The following is a 26,960-nucleotide window of genomic DNA, read 5'->3' on the forward strand; positions in this document are numbered from 1 at the left end:
AATAATTGATTTTCAGACAGATACTCTTCTTTAGAGCAAGATATCCAATTATTTACTTGATTGGTTATTTAAACAATCCTTTAAATCATTTAAATCCTTCAACATACTTGAACAAAGTAACAAAGGGTAAATGTAATAGAAAACGGTACCTACTTTTTGGCATTTTCAAAAATATTTCTCAAATACGTTGTGGTTCTTCTCTCTTCTTTCTGCTTTATAAAGAAATAAAAATCCCCAAATGAATAAAGCAGAATGCCAATAATGTTTCCAGATAAAACATATATGAGAAATGAAATTGGCTTTCAATTTTAATTGAAATAATGCTCAGTGAGGCTTCAAACCACCTCCCAACTCCCCATGCCTGCAGACACAAACATCTACCCTATGTGACAATACAGGTAAGTGAAAACTGTTTTTGTTTAGTTTCTCACATGATTTGTAAAGAATAAGACTTACAGGCAATCACCTCATAAGTAAATAATTGCAAATCTTTGCCCTTCTCATAATCTGATTCCCATTTCTTTTCCCAGTAACAAAAAACCTAACCCTTCCACGTTTGGCTTTAAAACATCCACTTCAGTGGCAGCTCTGGAGATTCTTTCAGGGCACGTGCATTTACCTCTTCGGAAAGGTTTTGCCATTCCCTCCTGAGCACATTACTGTGGTAGTGCAAGTGTGGCTCTGCATACTTCACGCTCTCCAAGTTTGAGTTGAGTTTCTCCCAGAAGCCTTTAGAATTTTGGAACTGCAAAGCATTGCAGAGAAAACATAAATACAGGCTGCATCATTATAGAAATATCTATCCCATTAAGGAATTTGAGAGAACTGTAACAAATGTAGCTTCATAGTAAACAAAGCGAAAAAGGTTAAAAAAAATCAGCTCCACTATTTTTTTTTCCAGTAGTATTATTTCCTTAATTTGATGGCAGGGGTCAAATTTAGGCACTTACCTAAACTTGAACTCAAGATTTGGTGCCTGTAATGCAGATACTTAGCCACCTTAGAAGTCACTGCAAAGGCACGGGGACTTCCAGGTCATAACCTGAACTGCTTCTGATGGGAAGAACTACACCTCAGACTACACTGGCTATACTATACAGAGTTCCACTTGACTCTAAGAGGAGCCTTAGGCAGCTAATTCAGATGTGAGCGCTCACCTTTGGTCAAATAAATCCCACTCTGGGTTTCTGTTAGTTCCAAACAGAGAAACAACACCATGACCCCGGCATCTGGAGGCTTCCACTACTTTCAATCTGCTTAAATACTTCCATTGCAAACACTCGTTTGCCAGCCTCAAGTAACAGCACCTCATCCCCAGAAAAGAAACAAGATCCATACGTCTCCATAGCAATTCCAAAGCCTTTGACTCTAATGCTGAAATTAATTTAAACTCAACTGTGAACAGGCAGGAGGAAAGAAAAAAAAAACAACTCAAACACACTGGTTTCCTGAGCTAGCTCTTGGACGGGGTATAAAGATTTGAGGCCTCTGTTTATAAAGTGAGAGCAATGTGATCTTTGCTGAGGAAGAGGTGAGATGAAGGCACTTCTTTTTGGCAGATTTTGAAAAACAAGTGATGGCACCTAACAGTTCTTGCCCCCGGTATATACATCTACCTTCCTACTACAGACATCACAGCAGTGACATTTGAAGGCAGAAAGTTTCTGGAATTACACAGTTCACAATGTTCCTCTGGCTTGCTATACTGTGCTGGATTTTGCCCTCTTCCCCACTTTTCTACAATGACAATAACAAGAAAACCTCAGAAGCCCTTAAAAACCACTTCCTACTATAAACTACAATTTGCCAAGGAAAATAAAACGCAGAGACTCAATTCTGCTAGCCACTTCCCTCTTGCCACCAGTGCTGATTAGTGTTTTATTGTTGTAGATGCAGCAGAAAATGTACTTTTTGCTTCGTGTTACATTAAGCAGCTGGAAAGTAGGAGTGCATATGGCACCATATGTTCACTCTGCTGGAGCCAACCACCAAGATCTACAAGCTAGCACTGCAGTACGTTACCTGAATGCTACCAATGTGAAATCAGAGAAATACCAGGAATATAGAGTAAGGGTATCATCTAGTGACCACTTCATGCAATTGCGACAGCAACACCACAGCAAAATTGCATTCAGGCCACGGTGAATGTTGTTTGATGTGTGGTAGGAGGGGAAGCAAGACAGCAAGTTTCTTTAATATATCGAGTCTGTAACAGGAAGCGGTAGACTTCAGAATTAAAAGCAGACACCACCAAAAACCTGCACTGTATTACATCTCATTAAGAAGCCAGAAGTTTAAAATAAAAGATCACTTGCATCTGTTATTTCCTGATGATCATCAGGCCAATGACAGGACAGAAGAGACCCCTTTGTCTTAGGTGGTTATTTTGCTCACATTTTTGGAGAGTCAAATTCATACCTAAATACAAACACCTAAAAGACACTGTGCTACCAGAAGTCAAAGTCGGGCCTTACAGTTTGCAATCCGTAAGTAAGTGCCACGAAGCCTTTCATAAGTAGCTTTGCTTTAGATGAAGACAGCTCTCTGCTATACCTGTGTGAAGGGCTGAAAGATGCCGATAACCTTTAAGAGGCACCTGTGCTCACCTGGGAAACCCTAGTGACATGGTCACCCAGCAGTGAAGGTGTGGAAAGCACCACATCACTAACCATGCAGCTGCACACACCATAAAACTTCACTGTTTGCCTCAGTGACTCAGCACAAGATGGATAGGCTGCCTTTTCCTGTGCTGAGCTCCCTGGCAACAGCTTGCACTACACATCTTCACTCTTCTGGATTTCCTCCCATTTTCTTCCCTTCTTCCTCCTGCCCTTTTCTTCTCCCCTTCTGATCAAACCAACTGCCCCCCTTCAAATTTGGTTTCTGCGTTTGAAAAGAAGAAACAGACCTGTATTAATCTCAATCTTCATGTAAAGTTTTTCATCAATCTGACTGACCATTGCCCTTTTCTCACCTATTCTCTCCATAACTCTTACTGAACAGGAATTTAGTGATAAAATATACCTTTACCCAAATAGCCCAATTTTTTTCTGGTGAATATGGATATAGTCCTCCCAAAGGCTCTCAACAGTTCATTGCCTTGAGTAGACCAAAAAGCTTCTCAAGTCAACAATTTGTCATTGTTTCTATGAAATGCCATCAGATCTATTGCAGAAATAACATTAAAGACCTAGATTCATCACCTAGGTCTGAATTCATGATGTCAACAACATGCACGGAATGAAATTCCACCAGCTGAGCAGCTGAACTTGAGCTCTGGTGGCTCTGCATCAGTGGAGTACAAAGCTGGCAAAGCATTAAGCCTTACCTTGTGTACCATCATCATTGTCCTCACTCAGGAGTCAGAGAGAGTTGCAGTCAAAAGTAGCAGGAAATATTTGTCTTTAGTTCAACTCTGACCTTTTCAATCTGTTTAGGTTTCAGACAGAAATAGGAAATGAGTTCCACAATCAGGAAGTATAGCTGCTAAAGGCATTTGCCCCCAGGGGCTTGAGGTTCAATCTCAGACAAATTAAATGCCTGCTAACTTTGACCTCAGAATTACAGGGATTATCTAGCAATGAAATTTCCCAAGATCTGATTTTCCCAGGTGTCCCATCTCTCAGGGCAGCCTTCCCAAGCAAAGCACACAAAGCCCAATTCCCTGACAGCAGCCATGTGAATCTGTAGCAGCACAGCTGTGATGCACTGTTGAAGAGTGAGTGATTAGCGGGGTAATTTCACCAATTTAAAAAGATTTTATGTAAACTGAAGCTTTATAAGCTAATTGTAAGCATCAGGAGACTCTCACCTCTTTAAAACACTACAAACAATATTCTCATGTATCCAGAGTCTTCTGTATGTTGCCAGTACTGTTGGGTTCAGCTCTGACTCTTCACATTAGCCCTCCACAACGTGCGGCTTATTAAAAGCCTCTTTCAGATTTTGTGGGGAGTGCTTAGGAAAAATTCAAGTGTTTCTCTGAACTGGAGCTGAGGGAGTGGAATGGAAGATGGGAAGAATCATTCATCTTGTTTTCAGTGGAAAGTACAGCTTCCTACCTAAACAGCATGTGCTCTCCCCATCCAGCTCACCACCTTTTCCAAGCTGTACAGGAATTTGCCTAGATTTAGCCAGCCAAAGCCCTGACATCAGTGCAATCACAGGATGCTCTGAACAAAACACAGCGAGAAGGTCATGAACCACTGGTACCAATGACAGCACCATGAAATATCCCTCAAGCACACCGAAGTGCAGATATGTAGTGAGAAATCCTATGCAACCACTGTGTTAATTTTGCCTCCATCTGATGAAGTCACAAATGAAGAGGTATCAATGAAAAATAGCAATTAATTCTTGGAGGACCTTCCCTGTTGAATGGGAGAAGCCTGTTCAGAAAAGGAAAACAAAAATACACCTTTGAGCTAGGAAACAACCATCTGAATAACTGGTATTTTAGTAAATGTAAATGCCATCTCAAACAGCAAATTTTCTGTTCACCCCTCTTTTAGACAAGCCTGTAGGGTCACCACTTTGTCAGTGCTGAGCTTCTCCACAGAACCACCATTTCCCCCACTCCCACCTCCCTGAAAAGCAGCTCCTAACCTGCAAATATTAATGTGTTTTTATACTAGAATTTACCTCTAACACAGGTAGAGAGATAATGTCTGTTGTACATACTGCTCCAGGGATAACCTAGAAATACAAACAAATGATAAAAACATAAATCAGTCCACATAAACAGGTTCATCAGGTTCATGTTTATGTATCTAAGTGAGTATCCATTATCTGTCTCCTTTGCAAAATAATCTAGTTAGCCAAAAATACACACTCAGTTTTGCCAAAAAGAAAAATGGAATACATTTCCCTCATTCATCCCATTCAGAAAAAGGCAACAGGCAACACTGGAACAGTTACAGATAAGAAAAATTCAAATTAGCTCTTCGCTCTAACTGTGGGATCTTGCCTGAAGTTATTTTATTTCTGCAAGCTTACTCATAAATCTTAACTCTACTGGTGCTGGTTGTCTTGGAAGTAACTTCAGCATTATGCTTGTTAAGTATGTTTAGTATTCATTATAAACCTATAAATCATCAATAAGTTAGTACCTGGATCAGAAAATTGGGAAATCTAATCATCCATTCCATTTTAAGTAGCTCTTCTCATTTTATAAACACTGTTATCTATTGATAAAACATAGGATTCATGGAAAACACTGTGTGGGTTAAGACTTAACTGTATAGAATGTGCATAAAGCACAGATGTGGATTTAGACCTCGTCTAAGGATGTACATAATTAAAGGTTTTATTAAAGCAGAAAAAAACTTCCTCTAGCTATTAAAGCACCAGCTGTTATCTTACCCCAATCCAGTCAAGCAGTGACGTGTAGGGCAAAAGCTTATCCAGGTGTAGAGTTTCTGAACACATTCTGGAATACAGGGAGGCTGAATGCAATGTGAAAAGATTCAGAAAGATGTGACTGTATAAACCATCAGTTATCAAGAACAGGCTTCACAGTCAGTTCCTTATCTGTGTAACACTTGTTTAGGGACAAATCATGCTGCTGTCTCTGAAACAGCTTCCTCCATGGTGGAACTGGTCCCATTTTCTGCACAAAAGGAGGAAGGGAAGTCCAGATGGCTGCAGGGCTGGGTCAGCTGCTTGGCTACAGCTCAGCACTGCAGGGGTCCTTTGTATGGAGGCTCTAGGCACACAGTGCACACCCTGACTATGCCGAGGCATCAGCTATTACAGGAGAATGTCCTGATGTGCCAAATCCTTCTGAAAAAATGGTTCGGGCTGGGCTGGAAGAGATTTGTTCCTCCTCTCCAATCCCAGTTATTTACATCCCAGCTATCAAAGACAGGAGGCAGATGGAGGATCTGCTCTCCAGTGACCTAAAATAATGATAAATCTATTTGTCCCACTGGACAGAAAAATGCATTTGAAAATTCTGCTACCATTCTTATTCTGAGAGGATCTATATACCTTCAAAACTACTAAAATTGTCTCTAACAGCACAATATGCAGATCAGTGAACACAGCTCATAGCTAAAAAACTGGAGAAGAAGACAATCAGTTTGTGACATTGTGGCTTTTCCTTAAGTCATAATTAGGTTATGTCAGAAAATTCAGTATGCAGGAAAAGAAATACCTACCAATGATAAATTCCTGAATGGGATCAAAAGAATGACACGTTGACAGGTTCTCAGAAATCCACCAAATAATCTGTCAGATGAAAAGAGAGGCATTTGTCACATATCTCTGTTTAAGCTTATGTTGTAAGGGACTTGAAATGGACTGTAGAAACCTTTCTTTCAGAAAAACTCTTTGCATGAAATAGTGATGCAGAAATAAATGTTTTCAGGACAGCTTTCAATAAAGGATCTGGGACACGCCTGCTGATGAGCCTCTTGGCACTACCAATAGTACACGTGGATCAGATTTTTTTTTTCCTTTGACTTATATCACACCCTCACTCCCTTCTGTATGAGGCATCACTCACTGAAAGAACTCAGAGAAGGTTCTTTTTCCCACCTTCATTTCCAAGTCAGCTGTACTTCTGACACACAGAAGAGCACAATGTAGAGCTGCCAACCTTTCGCTGTCTCGTTTGCTTTTCTGTAGGAACTCTAATAAGGCACTGTCACTGATGCTCACTGCATATATTCGCCCTATGCAGCCATCTAAGATAGTTGACATGAGTGGGGACTGGATGGAGCCGTTTTGCAGCGTGTCAATTCTTGCATCCTCACCTGAAGAACACAGGATTGAGAAGAAAAAGGAATAAAAATATAACCATGTACTGGCAGCCCACTTACCATCTCTCCCAGTGGCCGGAAGAGAAAGGTTCTGCTCTATGGTTACTGATTGAACCAGCAGGTCAAAACCCCTTTATTTATGCTAGCACTAAGGTTCACCACCACATCGCTATTACAGCAGGATAACAGATCCTTTGTGTAAGAGGAATCAGGCCCACCATGTAACAGCAATGCTTTTCACTCCTCTCTAGCAGAAGAGATTTTAATTTGGTATTTAAAACAGGTATTAGCCTCATGTGATGCCCCTGCACCAGTCCCCTTTATTTACCTTTCCTTCACCCAATTAGAAGAATGGATTTCTGTTTTCAAACAAAGGCCCTTCATTTCCAAAAATAAGCCACTTCCCATAAAGACGTGTTTATTGGAAATGAAATAACGTGCCTCTCAGATGAGACTAAATCAAATTGCATCAGCCTGATCAGGTGAAGGAAATACAGATTTCCTTTCCCCACACCCTCCAAACACACACATTTAGAGCAACTCAATTGGAGGAAGGAAATGTAAAATCAAATTTACATCTCCATGTGAAATTCAAGAACAGCAGAGGACTGAGAAGCGTATGCAAAGATGGGTGAAGGGGAACTACGAAACTAAAGCAAAGAATTTCAAATTCAGCAAAAGGTCCACTTCATAACAAGCAAGAAATATATAATAGATCAAGTCTGAAGTGTCATTTCAGAAACTTTTTAAAATGGAAAATAGAAAAAATGTTGCTTTTATTTTTCAGTCCCTCTTTTTTCAGAGCACTATGCAATAAAGGAAATGTTGACCAAACACAATTTCCCCGTTACGAGATTTAAACAATTTTCCACTATGTCAGTAAAATCATTTCATGTAGCAGTCTTGCTATACCTGTCAGAAATAAACTATAGCACAGTAGGTCAGGATGCTGAATATTCAGGAGGTGCAGGAACTGGCCAGGCAAATAAGCAGCCACATAGTAGTCTATTTAAAGAAATAACAGTGGTCAATTTAGCACTTGCTCATTTATTTGCTTTAAGAAGCTGTTTCACATGAGTCCCATCTTAGCCCACTTCTCTTTGATGGAATTGATTATATCTAGGAAATATAAAAGGAGTTAATTAAAAGCTGCTGTTGTATTAACACAGGAAATACTAGCAACACATTTGGGCTTCCAGGGGAGGTTTCAAGAGGCTTGAGACACTCAAGAACTCAGCAGCTGATCTCCAGAGCAGAAGCTGAGTCAATCTCAGAGGAAGTTGCTTACTAACAGTGAGGTATTGCAATATCAAATGCCAAATATAAAAATTAAGCAAAAAAGAAAAAAAAAAAAAAAAAGTGTGGCAAAATAGCTTAACTACTTAAAGCCAAGAGAAAAATCCTTTCCTTCTAGAAAAGGGTTAGACCTTTGTCTCCCTGCTGGGGGACAGAGAATGGCAGGCACACAGGGAAATAACATGAGTAACTTACCCAGATTCAAAAAGGCCACTTCCTTCAATTGATGAGATGCTGTTCTTTCTAGAGAAACTGTAAAAGTTTTGCTATAACCTAGGGAAACATAATATATTTAAAAATACATATATCCATCTGTTATAAGCCAAGTATAACTTTATAGCTAAAATTCAGCAGTGCCAATATACCCAAACAGTGATATTTTAAGACTGCTTTATGGGCTTGTCTGCACAGATGGATTTACTTCATACTGCACAGAGTTGCTGCGTACTTAGTAGACCTGCACCCACACAACACAGTTCTTTAGGGTGAGGAAATTGGCCGTGCACTATGCAGTCTGTGTTCATGTTTAAAGAAGCTTTCCAACTCAGAGCAAACACGTACAAAAATATCAATGTCCAAAAAATAAACAAATCCTTTACGTACCTGTACCTCACATTTTGGTGGTCCTTCAAATGCTTTTGAAAATTTCCAGTTTGTTCATCTGCACGCCCTATTGCTATGGTTTATTTCAGATTTGTTTAAACTATGCTAATTTCAGACTCACTGTGCTTGCATGGGCTTTGCACCAGCACAACTGTTGTTTTATTCTAGGCTTGCACCAAACCTCCTCTGGCACCCACTAAGAATGACACAGATCCCTTTAATCTCCTTAATCTCTCAGAAAAGCTTGAGGTGAAAATAACTAGGGAGAAAATGACTGATTCTCCATGCTACCACATCCTAAAGGCTGAATGGCATCACAATCAGGATGCTACTTAATACTGCATGAAAATTCAAGTTAAAATAGGTCCCCAGTTTGCAGAACCACCAAGGAAAAACGTAGATCATGAGCCATGCCACTCAGCCAGAGGGACAGGACTTTGACTCTTGACCCTAGCAGAGAGACATGTTTTCTCTCTGCTGCTGAAAAAAAAAAAAAAAAAAAAAAAAAAAAAAGTGAGACCTCCAAGACCAATAGCAACACAACACATGAAGGAATACCTAAAAAAAAATAGTTTTTCCACACAAAATACTGACTGAAGTTTCCTTGGAACGAATCAGCATTCACCACCCTGTTCTGTTACTTGCCAACCTGAACGCTCATGCAAGCTACTACCAGCACTGCAGACCACACCTGCAGCATCACCATGTTTGTGTTTATGTCACAGCAAGAAACTGTTGGGACCTCCTTTGAGGGGAAGATTCCTTTTGAGTGTAAAGACACTGCAGCACAGTCCTTATGTCTCTAAAATGCAGCTTACACTCCCGATACCCTGCTGCTTCTATGGAATACCTCAAGACCAGTCTTATAATTCTCTCCCACAACCGGTGAATCTGAAGTGAATCCACAAACAGCTCTGCCCCAAGCAACTCCATTCCTTAAAGGTCACTTCAGATGCAGCTGGTTGGTGTCACCATATTTATTCTCACTCTTTTCTTGGTACAGAAACAGATGTACAAAGGCATGGTTGGCTCCAAGCCATGCAACCCCCCTTCAGCTACACATCAAGAACATCTGGGGAAGTCAACCCTTCCCTGCAGATCAGCACATTGCAGAGTGCTGCCACAAAACAAAATGGACTTTTCCAGATTGTTAATGCCTTTAAGCCAAAAATGCAGATAGCCCAACCCCACAATGTTCCAGCAAAGTACCATTAGTGCAACTGACACATGAAGATTTTCCTGACACAAGAAAACAAGGACTTCAAGTAAAACAGAAGCTTGCTGTCCACTTCAACACAGGTGCTCCACACTGTGCAGCTTCTCACTTCAGAAATAATTCACCTCTCTTCCATATATCAAATGAGGAAAGATCTTGCTAATCAGTTTTCCTCCGATCAGAATAAAATAATGAAAATAATAAAGAATATTATTTAACAAGAAAAAAAAATCTAACTTAAAATTCAGAGCTAGAGTACCACTTATGTAGCTACCATTCTTAAGCCTGTGGGTGTTGCACCTCTTGCTGTGAAAAATGACACGTTGAACTGGGACTCTGAACACACATTCAAGCTAAGAGCTGTTGGCTCTATTTCCCATACAAATGCCTTATGGCATAAGTACAACACACCTGCAGCTCCCACAGATTTCATTGATGTTGTTTGCGCTCAGCATGTCAGAAAGTCTGGCTAGAAAAAAAGAGACCCAACTAATAGCCACTCGTGAAGTCACTGGTTTGAAGCTATTAATTCAGCATCAGGCAGGAAGTCTACAGCAGGAAAGATGAGTCTGCAGACAAATGCAGCTGCTGTCTTTAGGACACCAGCGACAGTAGTTTATTGTCTGCAGGCTTCGGTAGCTATTTTTTTTGCAAGGCATTCTGCAACTCTTTCAGCAAAGTGACATTCTCCATATAGATATAATGAAGTCAGCACAACAGGTCGATCTTACCTTTATGTAAAAAATATATGGAGTATGTTACTACATCAGGAATATCAGAGGCTAGACTGCAACACACGCACAAGCCTCCTAAAAAGACAAAAGAAAATTGATTAGTCCACTTGAATACTTACAACACCTTTACAATGCACAAAACCAAAGCAAGGCTGTTTCAAATTAGAAACTAACAATAACAACCTCTCAAAAAAGGTAAAGGTTACAGAAATACAGACTATGCATCTCCAACAATCATTTACCTAGGGAAACACAGAGTAAGGAAGACCAGAGGAGACAATGTGGCACAATAGAGCCCTGAGTTCTGACATGACCAGTTGTTGTTCTTTAAAGAAGTACATTTTTAGCTTTTCCCAGAATAAACTATTCTTGCAGTCAGAAAACTGATCAAGCCTCTCTCTCTTCAGTCTGTTTCAATCTGTAGATATTTTCTGTTATGGGACTACCAAATACTCATGGAACAACAAACATGGTCTGTCTGCTTTCTAAATAATAATTTCATATTGGCAGCAGCACGATATGCTACCAAAGCTAGAAATGACAGTCACTTCTCCCTTTTTCCAGCCCAAAGAGCTGTGATTCCTTTTTAAGGACAAAAATCAGTCCTTGTCACAAGTTTATTTCAGCCAAGATGCTCTGTGTAGGAACGGTTCCCCCTGCCCCATCCACATGAACTCCCTATCAGACTGACAGACCACTTTGACCCCGTTGGGGGGTAGTCCTCCCTCCGTCTCTTAACAAAAACTTCAGTCCCCTACCTCCAAGGCTCTGGGGCAAGCCGCTTTGGCCACCATGCTAGAAACAGCTTCCAAACCACACTGTCCCAATACAGCTGGGAAAGGCCACAGCTATAATCGTTCACCTTTTGCCTTTGCTGAAAGTTCATCACTTAAGAGAAGGAAAAAAAGTAAGCAAATATTCTTTAAAAAAAAAAAAGAAAAAAGTTTATATGTACGAGGGATTAAAATAAAAAGGCACCAAAAAGAAAGAGCACAAGTCCCAAAGCACTGTTACCAAGGTATTTTATACTTGGTTACATGCCTAGCACATAGAGCTGTACCATGGCTGTGATACAGATCTGTCTGAGACACTCCATGCTTCTGGGGAAGGTAAATACTTTCTCTTAAGGTGTCATTTTCTTCTTATTATTCTTAGCTGCCTGAATCTTGTTGGGAAGCTCAAAACAGTTTTGCTTGGATATTTAAGTCATTTAGACAACAGACAGGGCACGCTGCCAGAGTACTTGGCATCTGTCAGAGCATGCATAATTTTTAAAGTAGCAGCATCAGGACTCGTGAGGAAGATTGGAGAAGCTCCAGCAACCCACAATGCTGTTTTATTCCCAAAAGCTCCCTTCCAACACTACAAATGTATTTCGTGAATGCAGGAGGCTACTGTATACACTGTTCTGTAAATTGTGCAGCATGCAAGTGAATGCAAGTCAATTTGTTCAGGCTGAAGTGTTGGTGGGTGTATATGCAAGCTGATCACAACAACAGTGGCTGCAGGGAGCTATTACTGCGACGTACACATTCAACACCAGGATCCTGGTCCAAACGTTAATAAACTGAACTACAAGCAATAGAAAATATAAAATGGTGCTTTGTTAACACAGTTGCTGATCTGAGACACACGTGTTTTCATCTGTCCAAGCAAAGTTACATCTGAGACTGCCTCGGAAGTCCCATTAGTGCAGCCAGAGACTGGCAATGCAAGACAAACTCCCTTCTCCTCACCAGTGCTCTCTGCAAATTAGAGCTGGGTTGTGTTGACTCAGGGCAAGCTTATCTTCCTATTGCACCTATATGGTAAAAGCTTTCTGCCTTTGCATGACCAAATCTGTCCATTTCAAAAGCCTTTGCAAACAGGACGAGCTGGAGCTAAATGCCATAATGTGAGAAAACTCAGATGAAGATATTTCTGAAAAGGTAAGTCTGTCCAAACATATCAGGAAAAAAAAAAGATCTCAACCACAACAAAGAAAAAACAGCATCTAAAAGTAAAGTTCTGCTCATATAGGGTAGCAGTTACTACATTCAGCAACATTACGAAAACAACTGCAGTTCATACCACCAAAACCAGAGTCTCATATGAAATACATATGGAGACGGGAAGTTTTCCTAACTTCAAACTCCTGGTTTCTGTCCAGAACCTTAGGATGTAAGGCAATAAGTTTTTCAACATGGCATCTGAGCACCACAGTTCAACTATGACATTGGATTAGCTCACTTCGTTTAGTTATGCTGGTTTAGGAATGACTGGCTGCAGCTAACTTCAGCCACGCAAACATCTCTCATTTAGTTTCCCTCTACAAAGCAAATGATAAAATACAGATAGCAGCAACCATCCCCTGTAGATGCCTATTTCTCTCCATAATTAGAATCCAGACGCTTAGCTTTTAGGCAGATAAAGTTAGGTGAGAGTAACTCAGTGTTTATTTCATCTTACTACCTGCATTTTTTTGGAATACCAAGTAAATTTAACTTCTAAAGCATTAGAAAATGTAACAGCCAAGTATTGTTTGAAGAACTACTGAATTCTGAGCATATAAAGTTAATTCTGAGACTAGAACTACTTGATCTAAGCTAATCTAGAAGTACACAGCGGTTTTTATCTGGAGACTTTTTGTCTTGTTTTGCCAAGTGTAAGGAACAGGGCTACTTTTCTTCTACTGCAGCAGTTTGAGAAATAAAGAGTGATTTCATTCAGAGATCAGATTGGCAGTAGCCAAAAATAGTTCATTAAATGGGAAGCTGCATGGAACATTCCATTTAGAAGTTATGCCAATCATTCTTTGCCAGTGATAGCTAAACGATACAAATAGGGTATCAGCACTGCTAGTTGATGCATGCTAGCAGTTCATGCTAGCAGTTCCACAGAAGGCATAGTCTGTGCCCCAAGGAGAATGCAGTCTTGTCTTGTAAAACACCATAAGCAAGAAAGACAAGAGGGAATTTCAGTTCACATACCCACACCATCCTTCAACAACTACATATGGTCTCACTGCCAAAACCATTTGTTCTGAACTGCAGCTACTCCAAATAAACTGTGCAATGTCATCCTCAGTTTTAAAAAACAACCAGTGAAGAGCCACATACAATAAACTAACTTAGTAAATGTCAAATTATGTTTTGCATTAAGTACAATGTTCAGCATGAGAAAGGTTCCACACAATTTAAATACTGCATTGCCAGATGGAAAATAGCATTTTATTTCAGGGTAATCAAACAATAGACTTGATGGAAGACAATTTCATCCTGGCCTAAAAGGAAGTGACTGACTCTAAGCAAACCCTAGCAAAGCATAGCTTTTAAAGGAAACAAGTATATGAATCAATAACCTTTTCTGTTCTTAGTCAGGCAGTTTGTATATGAAATGCACATAAAAATACTCAGTCTTGCTAACAGAGTAAAACTAACGTAATCTACATTCGCTATATGGAAACTTGGTTTTCTTTTGCTTCTAATTCCTTCCCTGTAATCTTTAAGTGTACCGTCTGCCCTGGTAAGAAAAAAAAAAAAACATATAAGGAAACTGTATTTCACTTGACTTGCCTTCATGGTCACTTCAAGGCAACTGGCAAATACCTCAGCAACTCACCCATGTGCACAAAAGCATCCTTAGAAAGTGAGATGTGTCACAGTAGTGGCTTTGCATCACACCTCTACACAACTCTCTAGACTATTCAAAGGTAAACCAGATACCATCTGCTTGGCTGATACCCCGCTTGGCTGTATGGTCTAATTTAGAAGTTGAAATTGTAGGTGTCTGTGATGAACAGATGTCTCTCAAGACTAGTTTTTAACCAAAAAAGCTCTAAGATGCATTAGGATGCAGGTTAAAACTTACATCCTAAGGGTTTAAGGAACACACCAACATATAAGTATTAAACCACTAAGTATCACATGCTCAGTACATACCAAGTACCACATACTTGGACCCACTATCACATACTGGCATTTACGTGAAACTCTTGCAATCTGTAATGTAGATGCTCCGTTTATGCACATGCACTCTGTAACACGGTTACATGCAATGCCAGATACCCAGACAACAGACCTCACCAACACCTTCCCTGCATTTACTTTCAAACACATATTTGGTCAGCTTTAACATTAAACGGCTCTAACATAACACATGATCGAGCTTCAGGACTGCTCCTGCTCTGAAACTACAATAAAATGCTTAATCAGAAACATTTTGCTGTATGGATGCACTATATCAGTTCTTTGGAGCTGAACTAGTCACTGTCTCAGTGTTAATATGTAAAACTCCAAGTAGTCTTCAGCTTAACTTGTTATACAGCTTTCAGAGGGTAACCAAACTAAACAATAAAAAAGCTGTGTACTTAAAATTAAGCATTTATTAATGAGGTTAGAGATTAATACACTGAGTAGTTTTAAAAGTTAACGTGGTTAACCTCAATGAAATATTTAGAAAGACCAAATAATGTGAAAGACTAAACTGTATACTTACCAGAAGCTAATGTTTGTCTTTTTTTTTTTTTTTTTTCCCCCTAGGGGTATTGCTAGAAAACTTTCCAATCTGTAAAGAGCTATTGATTCCTCCTGGGATACAAAACTACTTGCCTTCTCCCTGTTATCTGTCACGTATACTCTAAAGGAATAAAGAAGTCTCACACATGCAAAGAGTAACAACTATACATGTATATAATGTATTACAAAGAAATTCCTAGTAATCAATTATGATTACACTCTATGATAATTACATGTGGAGAGCATCATAATATGACATTTGTATTTATTCGTCACCTGCTTTACTTGTAAAAACCCGAAGATTCAAAGATTTGGATGTAACATCTTGGTCTTGGCAGTCATCATATCCAAAATTCACTAGTCTATGAGCAAATAAAGATCATTAAATAAATCAGTTCTTCATCCACAGTGACTCATCACAACATAAAGACCATAACAGTTGCAATATAATAAAAATATACTAACTGAACTATAATCAAACATTCTCTAATGCAAGTTAAATCAGGCTTTAAGTGATCAGCTCGACGCTGTTAGCTATAAGAATCACAAGACTGTGAAGTTACCAGAAACCAACAACTCTTATTACAACTGCATGATTTCATATGCACTTCTTGCAGCATAACCCAACCATTCCAACTTTGATGTGCAAGTGAGTTTTGAAGAAGTATCAGAAATCCTGTCACTTGTTGTGCCTGTGAATTCTATGGCTTTGCAGTCCAGCTGAACCATTCTTGTATCTGTAAAGCTACATTTAAATCTGCAAGCAGGCACACCAATTCCAGTGGAAGTACTTGAAAAGGAAAGGAAAAAAAAATCATGCTCACATGGAACATGTGATGCCATGATATTCTTTTTGTCTCATGTTGGTTGTGCTTTAATGTTTTTTGGAAGAATAACAGAACACCCCAAGTTGGAAAAGACCCACAAAGATCATCAAATCCAACTCAATATGAAGGAGGGAAGGGATGCCATCCAGAGGGACCTGGACAGGCCTGAGAGGTGGGCCTGTGCTACCTCATGAGGTTCAACAAGGCCAAGGGCAAGGTCCTGCAGCTGGGCCGGGGCAATCCCAAGCACAGACACAGGCTGGGTGGAGAATGGATTGAGAGCAGCCCTGAGGAAATGGCCCTGGGGGTGTTGCTGGATGAGAAGCTCAACATGAGCTGGCAACGCGTGCTTGCAGCCCAGAAAGCCAACTGTATCCTGGGCTGCATCAACAGCAGTGTGGCCAGTGGGGCAAGGGAGGTGATTGTGCCCCTCTGCTCTGCTCTCGTGAGGCCCCACCTGGAGCCCTGTGTTCAGCTCTGGGCCCCCCAGCACAAGAAGGACGTGGACATATTAGAATGAGCCCAGAAGAGGGCCATAAGGACGACCAGAGGACTGGAGCACCTCTCCTACAAAGACAGGTTGAGGGAGTTGGGGTTGTTCAGCATGGACAAGAGAAGGCTCTGGGGAGACCTTACAGCGGCCTGCCAGTGCCTAAAGGGGGCCCTACAGGAAAGCTGGGGAGGAACTCTTTGTCAGGGGTGCAGTGATAGGACAAGGGGGAATGGCTTTAAACTAAAAGAGGGGAGACTAATTAAATTAGATACTCAGAAGAAGTTTTTTACTCTGAGGGTGATGAGACCCTGGCACAGGTTGCCCAGAGAAGCTGTGGGTGCCCCATCCCTGGAGGTGTTCAAGGCCAGGCTGGATGGGGCTTTGGGCAACCTGATCTGGTGGGAGATGTCCCTGCCCGTGGCAGGGGTTGGAACAGGGCAGTCTTTAAGGTCCCTTCCAACCCAAACCATTCCGGGATTCTATGAACTCCTGGCTCTGCACAGGCCTACTCAAAAATTACATGTCTGAGAGCATTATTTCAGACAGGCTTCTTGAACTCCATCAGACTCTGTGCCATGAGCACTTCCCTGGGCAGCCCGTCGCAGTGCCTGAGCACCCTCTCACTGAAGCACCTTTTCCTAACATTCAACCTGAACCACCCGTGGCACAGCTTCATTACATTTATATTTTCATATCTTTAAGATCTTGAAGTCCTAGTTTTCCCATGCAGAACGTACAACAGATAGTTCTAGTCAGTCTAGATTGGTTTGTTTGTTTTTTGGGGTTGGGGTTTTTTGGATGGTTGGTTTGGTTACCCTCTGCCCCTCCCAGAAGAATTTGGCTCCCACAGTGATATTCACCTGAGGTTTTCTGCAAGAATTTTGGAGAAAAAAAAAAAGTACTGAAGCTCTTAGAAGAGTTGGATATTTTTTTTTCAGTACTAACAACAAGAGCATATATTGCCCATTTTGGGCAACCTGCATGTGCAGGAGCACTGTGCTGAGCGTTCTGCATAGTGCTGAGACATCCTGAGCACCCCATTCTGGGTAGGATGCTACTCAGCTACCTTCAGTTATTGATATCATTAACTGTTCAGATATCTGAACAGGCCCTTTTGGAACATAAATTCAGCTAACTGTAGATAGATGAGGATGGGATGAATTATGACAGAAACTATCCTGCTCTTCCTCAGTTAAGAGGGAACCTAAGAGGGCCTTAAGGAGACAAGCTCAGATGCAGTCACTGTAGGCAGAATCTATGAGTCTTAGCCTTTGAAACTGCAGGCTGCCTGGAAATAGCATGCTGGAGAACAAGAACAGCACAGGCAGTGCCTCATGGACAATAAAAAGGAGCTACTAGTCTGGTTAACTGCCCAGTAAAACATGTAACAGCAATTAAAAATGGAGAGCTTCCCTTGACAGGAATTTCCACATCACTACTACAGCATGCCCAAGACTGAAACAACTCTCTTTAACTAGGTACCAAATACTCAGAGAAATGGTGTTTTAACATATGGCTAGCTCTTTAGACAAATCATTTTTAAAAACAGCACCAAAAAAGCATTCAAGGATTAAATTACATTTTACCATTGATGAAAATGAGAAGAGCTGGAGGTTTGGACAAAAAAAATGTGTCATTCAAATTATTCTTATGTTCCAGTACCACATAGGTAACTCCAACCAAAGATACTATGGTTCTAAACCACATTTTACTTCACTTTATAAAATATTACTCTATATATTAAAAGGAAAACAAACAGATCCTTACTTTACTCGTGTGTCAGTCACAGAAATATCCAGGTGTGATTCCAGCTGTTAATCAAAAACCAAAACCAAACCTGTTATTTAGTGAGATCAGGATGATTACTGAACTATGTTTAACATTTCAGCCCAGTAAAATGTGTCACACACATTTCAACAGATTCAACATTTTAACAAAGACCAAAAAAAAGTTTGTATATCCTCTATAATCCTTACTGTCTCAGACAAGTCATAAAAGACTCTTAGAAGATATGAGTATCAATTATGAGACAGTTAACCTCTTCTATTAGAGCAAATTTTAACACCTGGGACAAAAGTTTAGTGGTACTTGTATGCTTAGTCTTTTTAGTTTTTATGTTCTCTGTCTTCTGACAGCAACAGATTTTTCTGTCTCACTGAAAACTGCCTCAGTAATCCAGTTTTTGTCTAGTGTTTGATAATCCTGATTTTCAATACCCGAGTATAAGATCAGTGTACTACCATGAGTATCACATACTTCTAGGTTAGTATCCGTGCAATTCCTCTGAAATTACCTTACCATGGTGCAATCTGAATATGCATGAATAAATTCTTGAAAAGAATACAAAACAAGAACAAAAAAATAAAAACACACAAAAAAGGAAAAAACAAAACCAGTTTCCCTCTGCAAAACGTCTGTTTTTGAAGATTAAACAGATACTGAAACTGATCTCATTATCAGTGCCTGGAAGATAAAATTACATCCAACTCAAAACTAGCATATAATAAAATTCTAATTACTTACTATTGTGTTAAAATTTTCATCAGGGTAAAACTGGACACATTTTAAAGTACACCTTGATTCCTAGAATGAAGAGGATATGTTCTTTAACTAATTAAAAACATGCACATCATATAGACTGGAAAGTGGATTCCCCAGCGTTCTACACACTTAACACGCTTTGCTAACAAATATGCAGAAGTTAGGGGACAAAAGAAGACATTAAAAACCACATATAACCCCCCACAATAGCACTCTGACATGCTTCCTTCCTGTCTCAGATCATTATCTACCAATCATATAAAATTGCGTGGGCCCTCACTTCAACACAGCATTACATGTCTCACACACACACACTCTAGAATGTTAAACAAAAACTTTTTCACAGCTACCTGTGTGGCAAAAGGAACCGTATCTTATTTTGGTCAGTTCAAAAAGGATCTCTCAAACAAAAACAGGAATGTGTTTCTCCATCACGGTTCACTTCCTGTTATTTCCTAACACTTCTTTGGCAGCTAAGAAAAGCTGAGAAAAGTAGACTTTCATTTATGCAGAATACATCAAATGCAAGTAGTCCTTCAGGCAAAACAAATAAGCAAACAAAAAAAAACGTGAGGAGTTTGAGCATTTCTAGCCAAGACTGAACTCATTTGGTACATTCAGTATGCTGTACACAGGCTTACTTTTCAGATGTGAATTCTGTAAAAGAGGCAATACACTCCCACAACTTTTAGTAGATTTAGATCCTTTTGAACAAAAGACCTTTTTAAAGCCAAGAAAACTAACAAACCCATCCATTTTTAGAGGAAGCACTGAGACTATCAGTCTTCCTGCAATTACTATGCACAAATGGCTGTTCAAGCAAGCCTGGCTTTTGATTTGGGTTATTTGAGACAATAACAAGACAGCCTATAATGGAAACCAAACTCACACTATTATTACACCACACTCTCAGAAAGCTTCACTGTTATGAGACAGACAGGAACAAAACCACTAGAATAACACTGATTTCACCTTTGGAACAATGTAGAAGAGTCTCTGTTCCGTCATATCCCATTGTGCCCAAATGAGATCATCTGCAACTCTGGCTCTTGGAAGCTGACCTGAGTTTTGAATCACCTAAAGGGAAAGAAAGCGCATTAGAGGTCATCACGTAAGGTTCTGTAATGATTACACACAGTGTGCTTTAAAGAGAAGAGCAATGACAGAAGAGGCTCAAATACTTTGGTGCTTGAAGGGAATATGCTACATGTCAGCAGCACAAGGGCCACCTCTGCTGTGTGCAAGATACTCAGGTTCAACATCAGAAAGTTTCTAGGGTACTCCAACTACCAAGTATTTCCAGAGCCTAGATTTCCTCCATAAAATGAAACGTTGGGGTCTGCGACACAATTTGTTAGTATATTAGATGTATGCTTATTAATAACAAGTGCTTTAAGTGGAACATGCACATTCAGTTAGCTGAAAATAAATTGATGTTTGAAAGGCAAAAAACATATTAGACTCTAAGTACTGTGAATGTTCCAATCTTTTTTTTTCCCCCTCTAAGTTTTATGTCTTTTTTTTTTTCTTATTGAATCTTTTCCTGGGACACTTGGACTCCCAGAAGGCAAAGTCAGGAAGGTGACTCTACAAATACATTGAATGGTTTAAAAATAAACGTACCCTATGTTTTCTTCCAAATTCTAACATCCAGACAAATTCAGAAACAAAGTTACTTTCCTCATAGATTATTTGATAAACATTTTTTACAACAAGCTTTGTGGTTAGCAGGATATATTGCCAAGTTACAAAACAATTAGCTAAAATTAAAGGATAGATGCTTACATTCTCAAAACTCAAGATTTTTCAGGACTTACCACTTTGTGTTCTTCTTCCGCAACAACACAAATATCAAATTGTTCAATATCTTTAAAACAATAAAAAACATTTCAGTAAAAACATACATTTTTTACGGGTTTTTATATGGTTAAACAATTTCACCTCTTAGAACGTTAAGGGAACCCATTAGACCCAAGAAAGCTCAACTCAGTGCAAGAGATATTTGATGTATGAACAGAGGTGCCTACACAGAGGCCTGGACTCTTCCTCTCCTGAGAGGGTGGCATCAGTGGTACCACCCAGGGCAAGCAGTCCTCTGCCCACATCGTTGCAGCACTGTCAGAAGAGCGCTACATGGAACATGCCAAACCAAGCAAAGGATGATGCTTGCAGAGAAAGAGCATGCACAGCTGCATGCTGCTCTAGCCCTGTTTCACTTCCTAGCAGGAGTACCACCTCGCAAGCCTTCCCATGCAAAGCTGCTAATACTTACTGGTAGTCTACCTATGTTAGGGGTGCAAAATCAATCCGAAAGATTTTATAAACGAGACTGTTTTTGATCAAAGCCCTAAGTGAACAGATTATGAGATTAACTCTGCCTACTTAACTCCAGCTACCTAAAAACTGGCATCTAGCTTAGCAGAAAAGACAGGCCTCTGCAAAAAGATGGGAAAAGCCATGTCAGTCCTTGATAAGAGTAAAGGCAAGACTGCCTTTTGCAAGTGTCCCCCTCTATCCATTCTCACTTATTAGGCTGAAACTCCCACTACATGAGGCTCAACATGCAATGTAAAGCCAAATCCACTGAACTTTTGTCCTGTTCTTATCCCCTTGTCATGCTATTAAATCAGAATCCATTTGTCATATTCAATGGGGCTATTCTAAATTTCTACAGGCAATTATAAAAGTATAATGTAGCTTTTCTAGAATTTAAGATGACTGATGAATGCATGAACCAAGAAAAAAAAATGCAAAGCTGTCCATTCTTCCAACGCTGAAAAAAATCTCATTAAAGCATATAGCTTTTGAAAGACATTCAGGATACCTAGAATAGTTCATATTTTCTTTTCATTGTTTTTCCCCAATAAATGACTATAAAAAAACAATCCCTGATGGGCATCTTAAAGGAGAAGAATGACAATGTACTTTCAAAATATTAACTCACATTTATCTTCTGAAACTAGCAAGAGGCGACTTTCTGTAGAAGTATTTCTGCCTTCAACTGGATAAAGGAACTATACAGAAAGTTTCACAAAAGTAAGTAAATAACTACAGTTGTTTACAGCACTTATTTAAAATATTTAGCTGAATAGTTACATATATTTAAATAAAGCCAAGCACATGCATGACATTCAATTCATAAGAACAGCTATTATTACAGACTAAGAGTCATCAATCACTATCACAAGCTTAGGGAGACTGAAGAGAGGGGAAAAATGTAGCCTACACCTTAGATAAATCCTACTTCTAACATTTTACAAGATTTCTCATCTTTTTAGTGTACCAATGTTTTTGTTACATTATCTCTCTCTCTCTTACAACACTTGCAAGAAACATGAGACTTTTCTGGACTCTATCACTTTGTCCACACTGCATTAAGAAGGTTTGCATTTAGATTATTTGAATGATTTACCTGTACTCGAACGCAGCTATCCACAGCCTTCAGGACTCTCACATTATTAACAGGATGAATTTCAATTAGCAAGGTTAAATATTTGGATACTGCAAAAAGAACATGTTTTAGATAAGGCTTTTTTTTTTTTTTTTATATATATATATATATATATACACTTTTATCACTAAGAGGAAAAAAAAAAGAAACAAGAAAGAATAAAATACTTCTAACAGTATTAAAACAATCCACTTGTAGTACCTGACTGTAACAGCCGGCTCACTCTTTCTTCCTCTGTGTATTGACGGAAGCTGACCGCTAATCCAGAAAAAGAACACAGCAAGCATGCTATTAATCTTACTGAATACTCTTGGAGAGCAAACATCACAAACATTTTACAAAAATATGCATTTTAAGAAGCAACAGAAGCTCCCCCAGATGTAGGAGACATACATAAATGCAGGTAAGAGAAGTGAGCAAGGGGTGTGTTGGAGATTTTTCTTTTACTGTAACAGTAATGACATGAGCAACACAGGGTTCAAAACAGACCCATATGTAATTATAAACTCAAATGTATCATACAAATAACCTAAATCATCTTTAATGATGACAAAAAAATGAATCATGAAACATATTTACCCAGTAATGTCCTTTCACTGTTGACTGAACAGCTGATTATGCGCAGATCTCTCTCAAACATATAGAGGTGCTATAAAGGAAATACATCAGCAACAATAAATTATTTTTAACTACATAAAGATAACCATTTAATTACTACTCCTTAGGAAAACATCACTGAGCAGTTCACCTTTTCATTTCTAAAGCAAATCCCTCTTAAATCAGACGAACTTCAAGCCTCACTTCTGTCACTTCTCCTTTTCCTCATTTGTTTGTTTCTTAATGGTTCTTTTGAGCTCTAGTTGCCACTAGAGCCGTACAGCAAAGCTTTACATCAGTATGAAATCTTACCCATTTCATACTGTTTTGGGACACCTGCAAAGACCCGTTATCACGGTTCCAACCACTGAACCGTGGTGCATTCAGTTTTAAATTTTTTTCTCACAAATAGTAGCACCAGACAGACCGAGGAGGCACACATGACAATACAAAAAAATCATTTACTTTTAAGGGCACATGCTGTGTTTAAGAGGGGACCTTGAACTGGTTGTTTAGAAATCAAGACTCCAAACACGACACTACTACTCCCAAGATGTTCTGTAATCTTAATGCTGCTGAGCATCATGTGAGTACTTTTCATTTCTCTCCTCCATTTCAAACAAACATTTAAATGCTTAAGGAGATGACACACTGTGTTGCGAGGCATCAAAATCTAAAATCCTATAGCATTGCCCTCACCAGGCAGAAGCACAGTTTTGCTCTCACCTCATTTTCTTTAGTTTGAAGGTCGTACAATCCAATATGGGTATCTCTCTGATTTCCCTACAGGTGAAAACAAATCAAAACTGAATGTGCATACAAGTTTAAACACAGTTGTTGTTTCTTCTCCAACCCTTCTTTCCTCTTTTCCCCCCTTCCCTTGGCACACATCCTCATACGCTTCCCTGTCCTGTAATACAGGCAGTTAATTATCTAATTCCAAGAAGGAGAGGCAAGAATGAGAACAGTGTGGTGAGCTTTTTTTTCCCCCTTTCAAAACTAACACGTGACAAAGCTGAAATGTAGCCAATCCACTGCCCACTGGCTGTGCCGTATGCCACTTGCCTCTCTTACTTCGGTTCTAAACTGGTTTAGTTAGCAAGGAAGAGATCTCTCTGCAGGAATGAGAGGAGACACTACACTGGCCTTGGGAAGATTTAAGGCTGGCATTCCAAATCTCACAGACTTGGGTCGTCACGCCAAAACGGAGCACAGAAACATCAACCATCACCAAACACATATTCTGGAGATCTAGCTCCAGGCTGGAAAAAGGATTTCAGTTCTACCTTAGGAAACAATATTCAGCCTTTAAATAGTATTTCACAAGCTCAAATGAGACCATTAGGCTGCTGCCTTTGAAAAGAAGCATAATATACACCCTTTCTAGCTTATCGATAGCAACATGCAATGTTTGGGACACTCTAAGACTATACAGACCAAAACTTTCTGGTACTCTTTAATATGCCTTATATCTTCAAACTATGTTTTAATTAAAAAAAATAATAATAATAATACTGATTTTGCCTTGCAGCATATCTTGTTTTGCAAATCAAGCTGAAATCCATTAATCAATATGCTCTAGGTATATGCACTAAATTGCTAAACTGTCAGAATTAAATCCAGCCACATCGTTTGTGCTCAAACAATGAACATCATTGTTTTTAATTACAGCTTGAGGGGTGGGGGGGAAAGGGTAGAAATCTACGGTTATTTACAAAGCTATGGCATCTCGCCTTGTGAAATTAAAACAAAAGCCTGAGTATTCTCTTCCTCAAGGGTCTATTTCTAAGTATTTCATTACTGTTGTGGCTGTGACAAAATTCTTTTGACTTCTAGCTTAAACAAGGGAAACAAAATGCCTTTATGTTAAGACACGGGCTTCAGGCCTGCTAGCTTAAGGTTAAGCAAGTGATTTCACAAATTGCCATTCTTTCCAAATGTGTCAAACTCTAACATCCTCTGTACTTACTACTGAAAAATGCATTTTACAAGACTGGTAGCAGGGCTACATCAGTGTCCAGCCCAGTGCAGAAGCTAACACATTTGCTTTCATGTTTCCTGCAAAGATTCCTGTTCCAGCTTTGCAAAAGAGAAGCCCTGGCACTAGCACTCATCTCTGTTACAAACATCTTCCTTTATGCCAGCTTTCAATGTCACGAATGACAGACGCTTTCAAACCCAGAGTACTGTGCAATACTCTAAAACACACTTGAAAATAAAGCTCATTCTCCACCCTCCCGATTTCAGGAGGAAGGTATTTGGTCTTCTATTTCTGAAGAGACATTTAGAAATACCATTACACTCCTGAAACAAAATTATCAGTCCTAAAATTTCAGTCCTGAATTAAGGTATGCCTGCATCAGCTGCAGAAACAAATAATTTACATCTAAGTTGGTACCAACAGTTTCAGCCAACAAGCAGAATTTGTATTGATCATAGAATGGTTTGAGTTGGAAGGGACCTTAAAGATCATCTCATGGCATCAGCCCCGCTGCCATGGGCAGGGACACCTCCCACCACACCAGGTTGCCCAAAGCCCCATCCAGCCTGGCCTTGGACACCTCCAGGGATGGGGCAGCCACAGCTTCTCTGGGCAGCCTGGTCCACTGTGTCACCATCCTTAAAGAATTTCTTCCTTATATCTAATCTAACTACATGTATAACCTTTCTGGGTTTAAAGCCATTCCCCCTTGTCCTATCGCTACACCCTCTGACAAAGGGTCCCTCCCCAGCTTTCCTGCAGGACCCTTTTAGGCACTGGAAGGCCGCTGTAAGGTCTCTCCCGAGCCTTCTCTTGTCCATGCTGAACAACCCCAACTCCCTCAACCTATTTTAACAGGAGAGGTACTCCAGCCCTCTGATCATCCTCATGGCCCTCCTCTAGACTCATTCTAGTAGGTCAATGTTCTTGTCACCACAAGAACAGAAAAGAAAGGGGCAGGAAAGAATTGTATACCACACGCTACAGACAACTTCCACTGGGAGAAGCATCACACATTTAATGCAACACCACCTTAAGACACATTTGCTATTTGTGAAAACGCTCCAGGAAGCATCTTCCAGTTTGCCCATAGCAAGTGTGAAAAAAACAACGAATGAACCACACTTACAGTAAAGCAAACCAAGTATGTCAGCAATCCTCTCAACACAGAAAGAACCCAGATGTTGGCTCTTCCTTCTGCAGCCTGACTCATTCAAGAAGAAAGAGATTAGACTACTTTATAATGGTAAGAGAACAGGAAAATAAAGGGGCAGCAGCACCTCCTTCAGGCTGGCGTAACAGAGGTGAAAATTGCAGCAGAGCTGTGCAGTTTGCTACCCCTAGTTCTCAGCCTTTGTCACCCAGCCATTCCTGCCACAAAGGCTGCAGAGGTCACTTCATTCCCTGAATCAGGAAAGAGAAACAACAGCGCACATTTTTGGTGTTGGCTTTACCTCCAGATTCAGGGTTAGGTGTTTGAATCCCCCTTCAAGTCATTGGCCAATTCATTCACTAGAGCCTGGCAAACATTTGTCCCCCTTCTCCACCTCACACACCTCCTCCCAAGGCAGAGGCCACAAGCAGCCATTTCTCTAAATTCCCCTGGTTTGACCAGATCTGCACTGACTGTAACAACATCTTCAACACCTAGTACGTGAGCAGACACCTACATTTAGATGGAACACAAGGCAGCTGGACTCTGCTGTCAAAAGTCCAAGAAGGAAAGGAGTTACTCAAAGCTCGGTGTGATATTCCACAGGTGCTGGACAGCAGCGACATCACCCATACATAGATCTCCTTTAAGGAGCTAGGTAGATTGTCTTTATTAAATCTTTAGAGATTTGAGTAATATTAAAAGAAATGACACTTTGTTGAGCGCTGTTTTTATGACTCCTGTTGCCTTACAGTCTCCCCTCCCCTCGCTGTACCAAAGGAAACATCCACCCACAGCTGAAGCACACTAT

The 26,960-nt window shown here is 39.9% G+C and overlaps 1 protein-coding gene across 2 annotated transcripts in view; it reads right to left on the reverse strand.

Annotated features, from left to right (window-relative positions):
* GSAP (gamma-secretase activating protein) overlaps positions 1–26,960 on the reverse strand; it is a 47,718-nt gene that overhangs the window by 16,493 nt on the left and 4,265 nt on the right. The window contains exons 3-21 of one of the 2 annotated variants that reach the window (XM_084515332.1): positions 23,742–23,798; positions 22,998–23,067; positions 22,620–22,676; positions 22,380–22,468; positions 21,912–21,981; positions 20,785–20,834; positions 19,940–20,044; positions 18,950–19,009; positions 18,194–18,237; positions 15,383–15,468; positions 10,608–10,685; positions 8,253–8,330; positions 7,674–7,766; positions 6,538–6,755; positions 6,159–6,228; positions 5,362–5,444; positions 4,642–4,695; positions 620–745; positions 154–209 (exon numbers count right to left, since the gene is read on the reverse strand). In XM_084515332.1, coding sequence (XP_084371458.1) covers positions 154–209; positions 620–745; positions 4,642–4,695; positions 5,362–5,444; positions 6,159–6,228; positions 6,538–6,755; positions 7,674–7,766; positions 8,253–8,330; positions 10,608–10,685; positions 15,383–15,468; positions 18,194–18,237; positions 18,950–19,009; positions 19,940–20,044; positions 20,785–20,834; positions 21,912–21,981; positions 22,380–22,468; positions 22,620–22,676; positions 22,998–23,067; positions 23,742–23,798 — 1,544 coding nt within the window. Of the gene's footprint in view, positions 1–153; positions 213–619; positions 746–4,641; positions 4,696–5,361; positions 5,445–6,158; positions 6,229–6,537; positions 6,756–7,673; positions 7,767–8,252; positions 8,331–10,607; positions 10,686–15,382; positions 15,469–18,193; positions 18,238–18,949; positions 19,010–19,939; positions 20,045–20,784; positions 20,835–21,911; positions 21,982–22,379; positions 22,469–22,619; positions 22,677–22,997; positions 23,068–23,741; positions 23,799–26,960 lie in introns of both variants that reach the window. The other variant, XM_084515331.1, reaches the window with a different exon arrangement.

The sequence above is a fragment of the Aythya ferina genome, assembly GCF_964211825.1.
Source record: "Aythya ferina genome assembly, chromosome: 1".
Classification (NCBI taxonomy): Eukaryota; Metazoa; Chordata; class Aves; order Anseriformes; family Anatidae; genus Aythya; species Aythya ferina.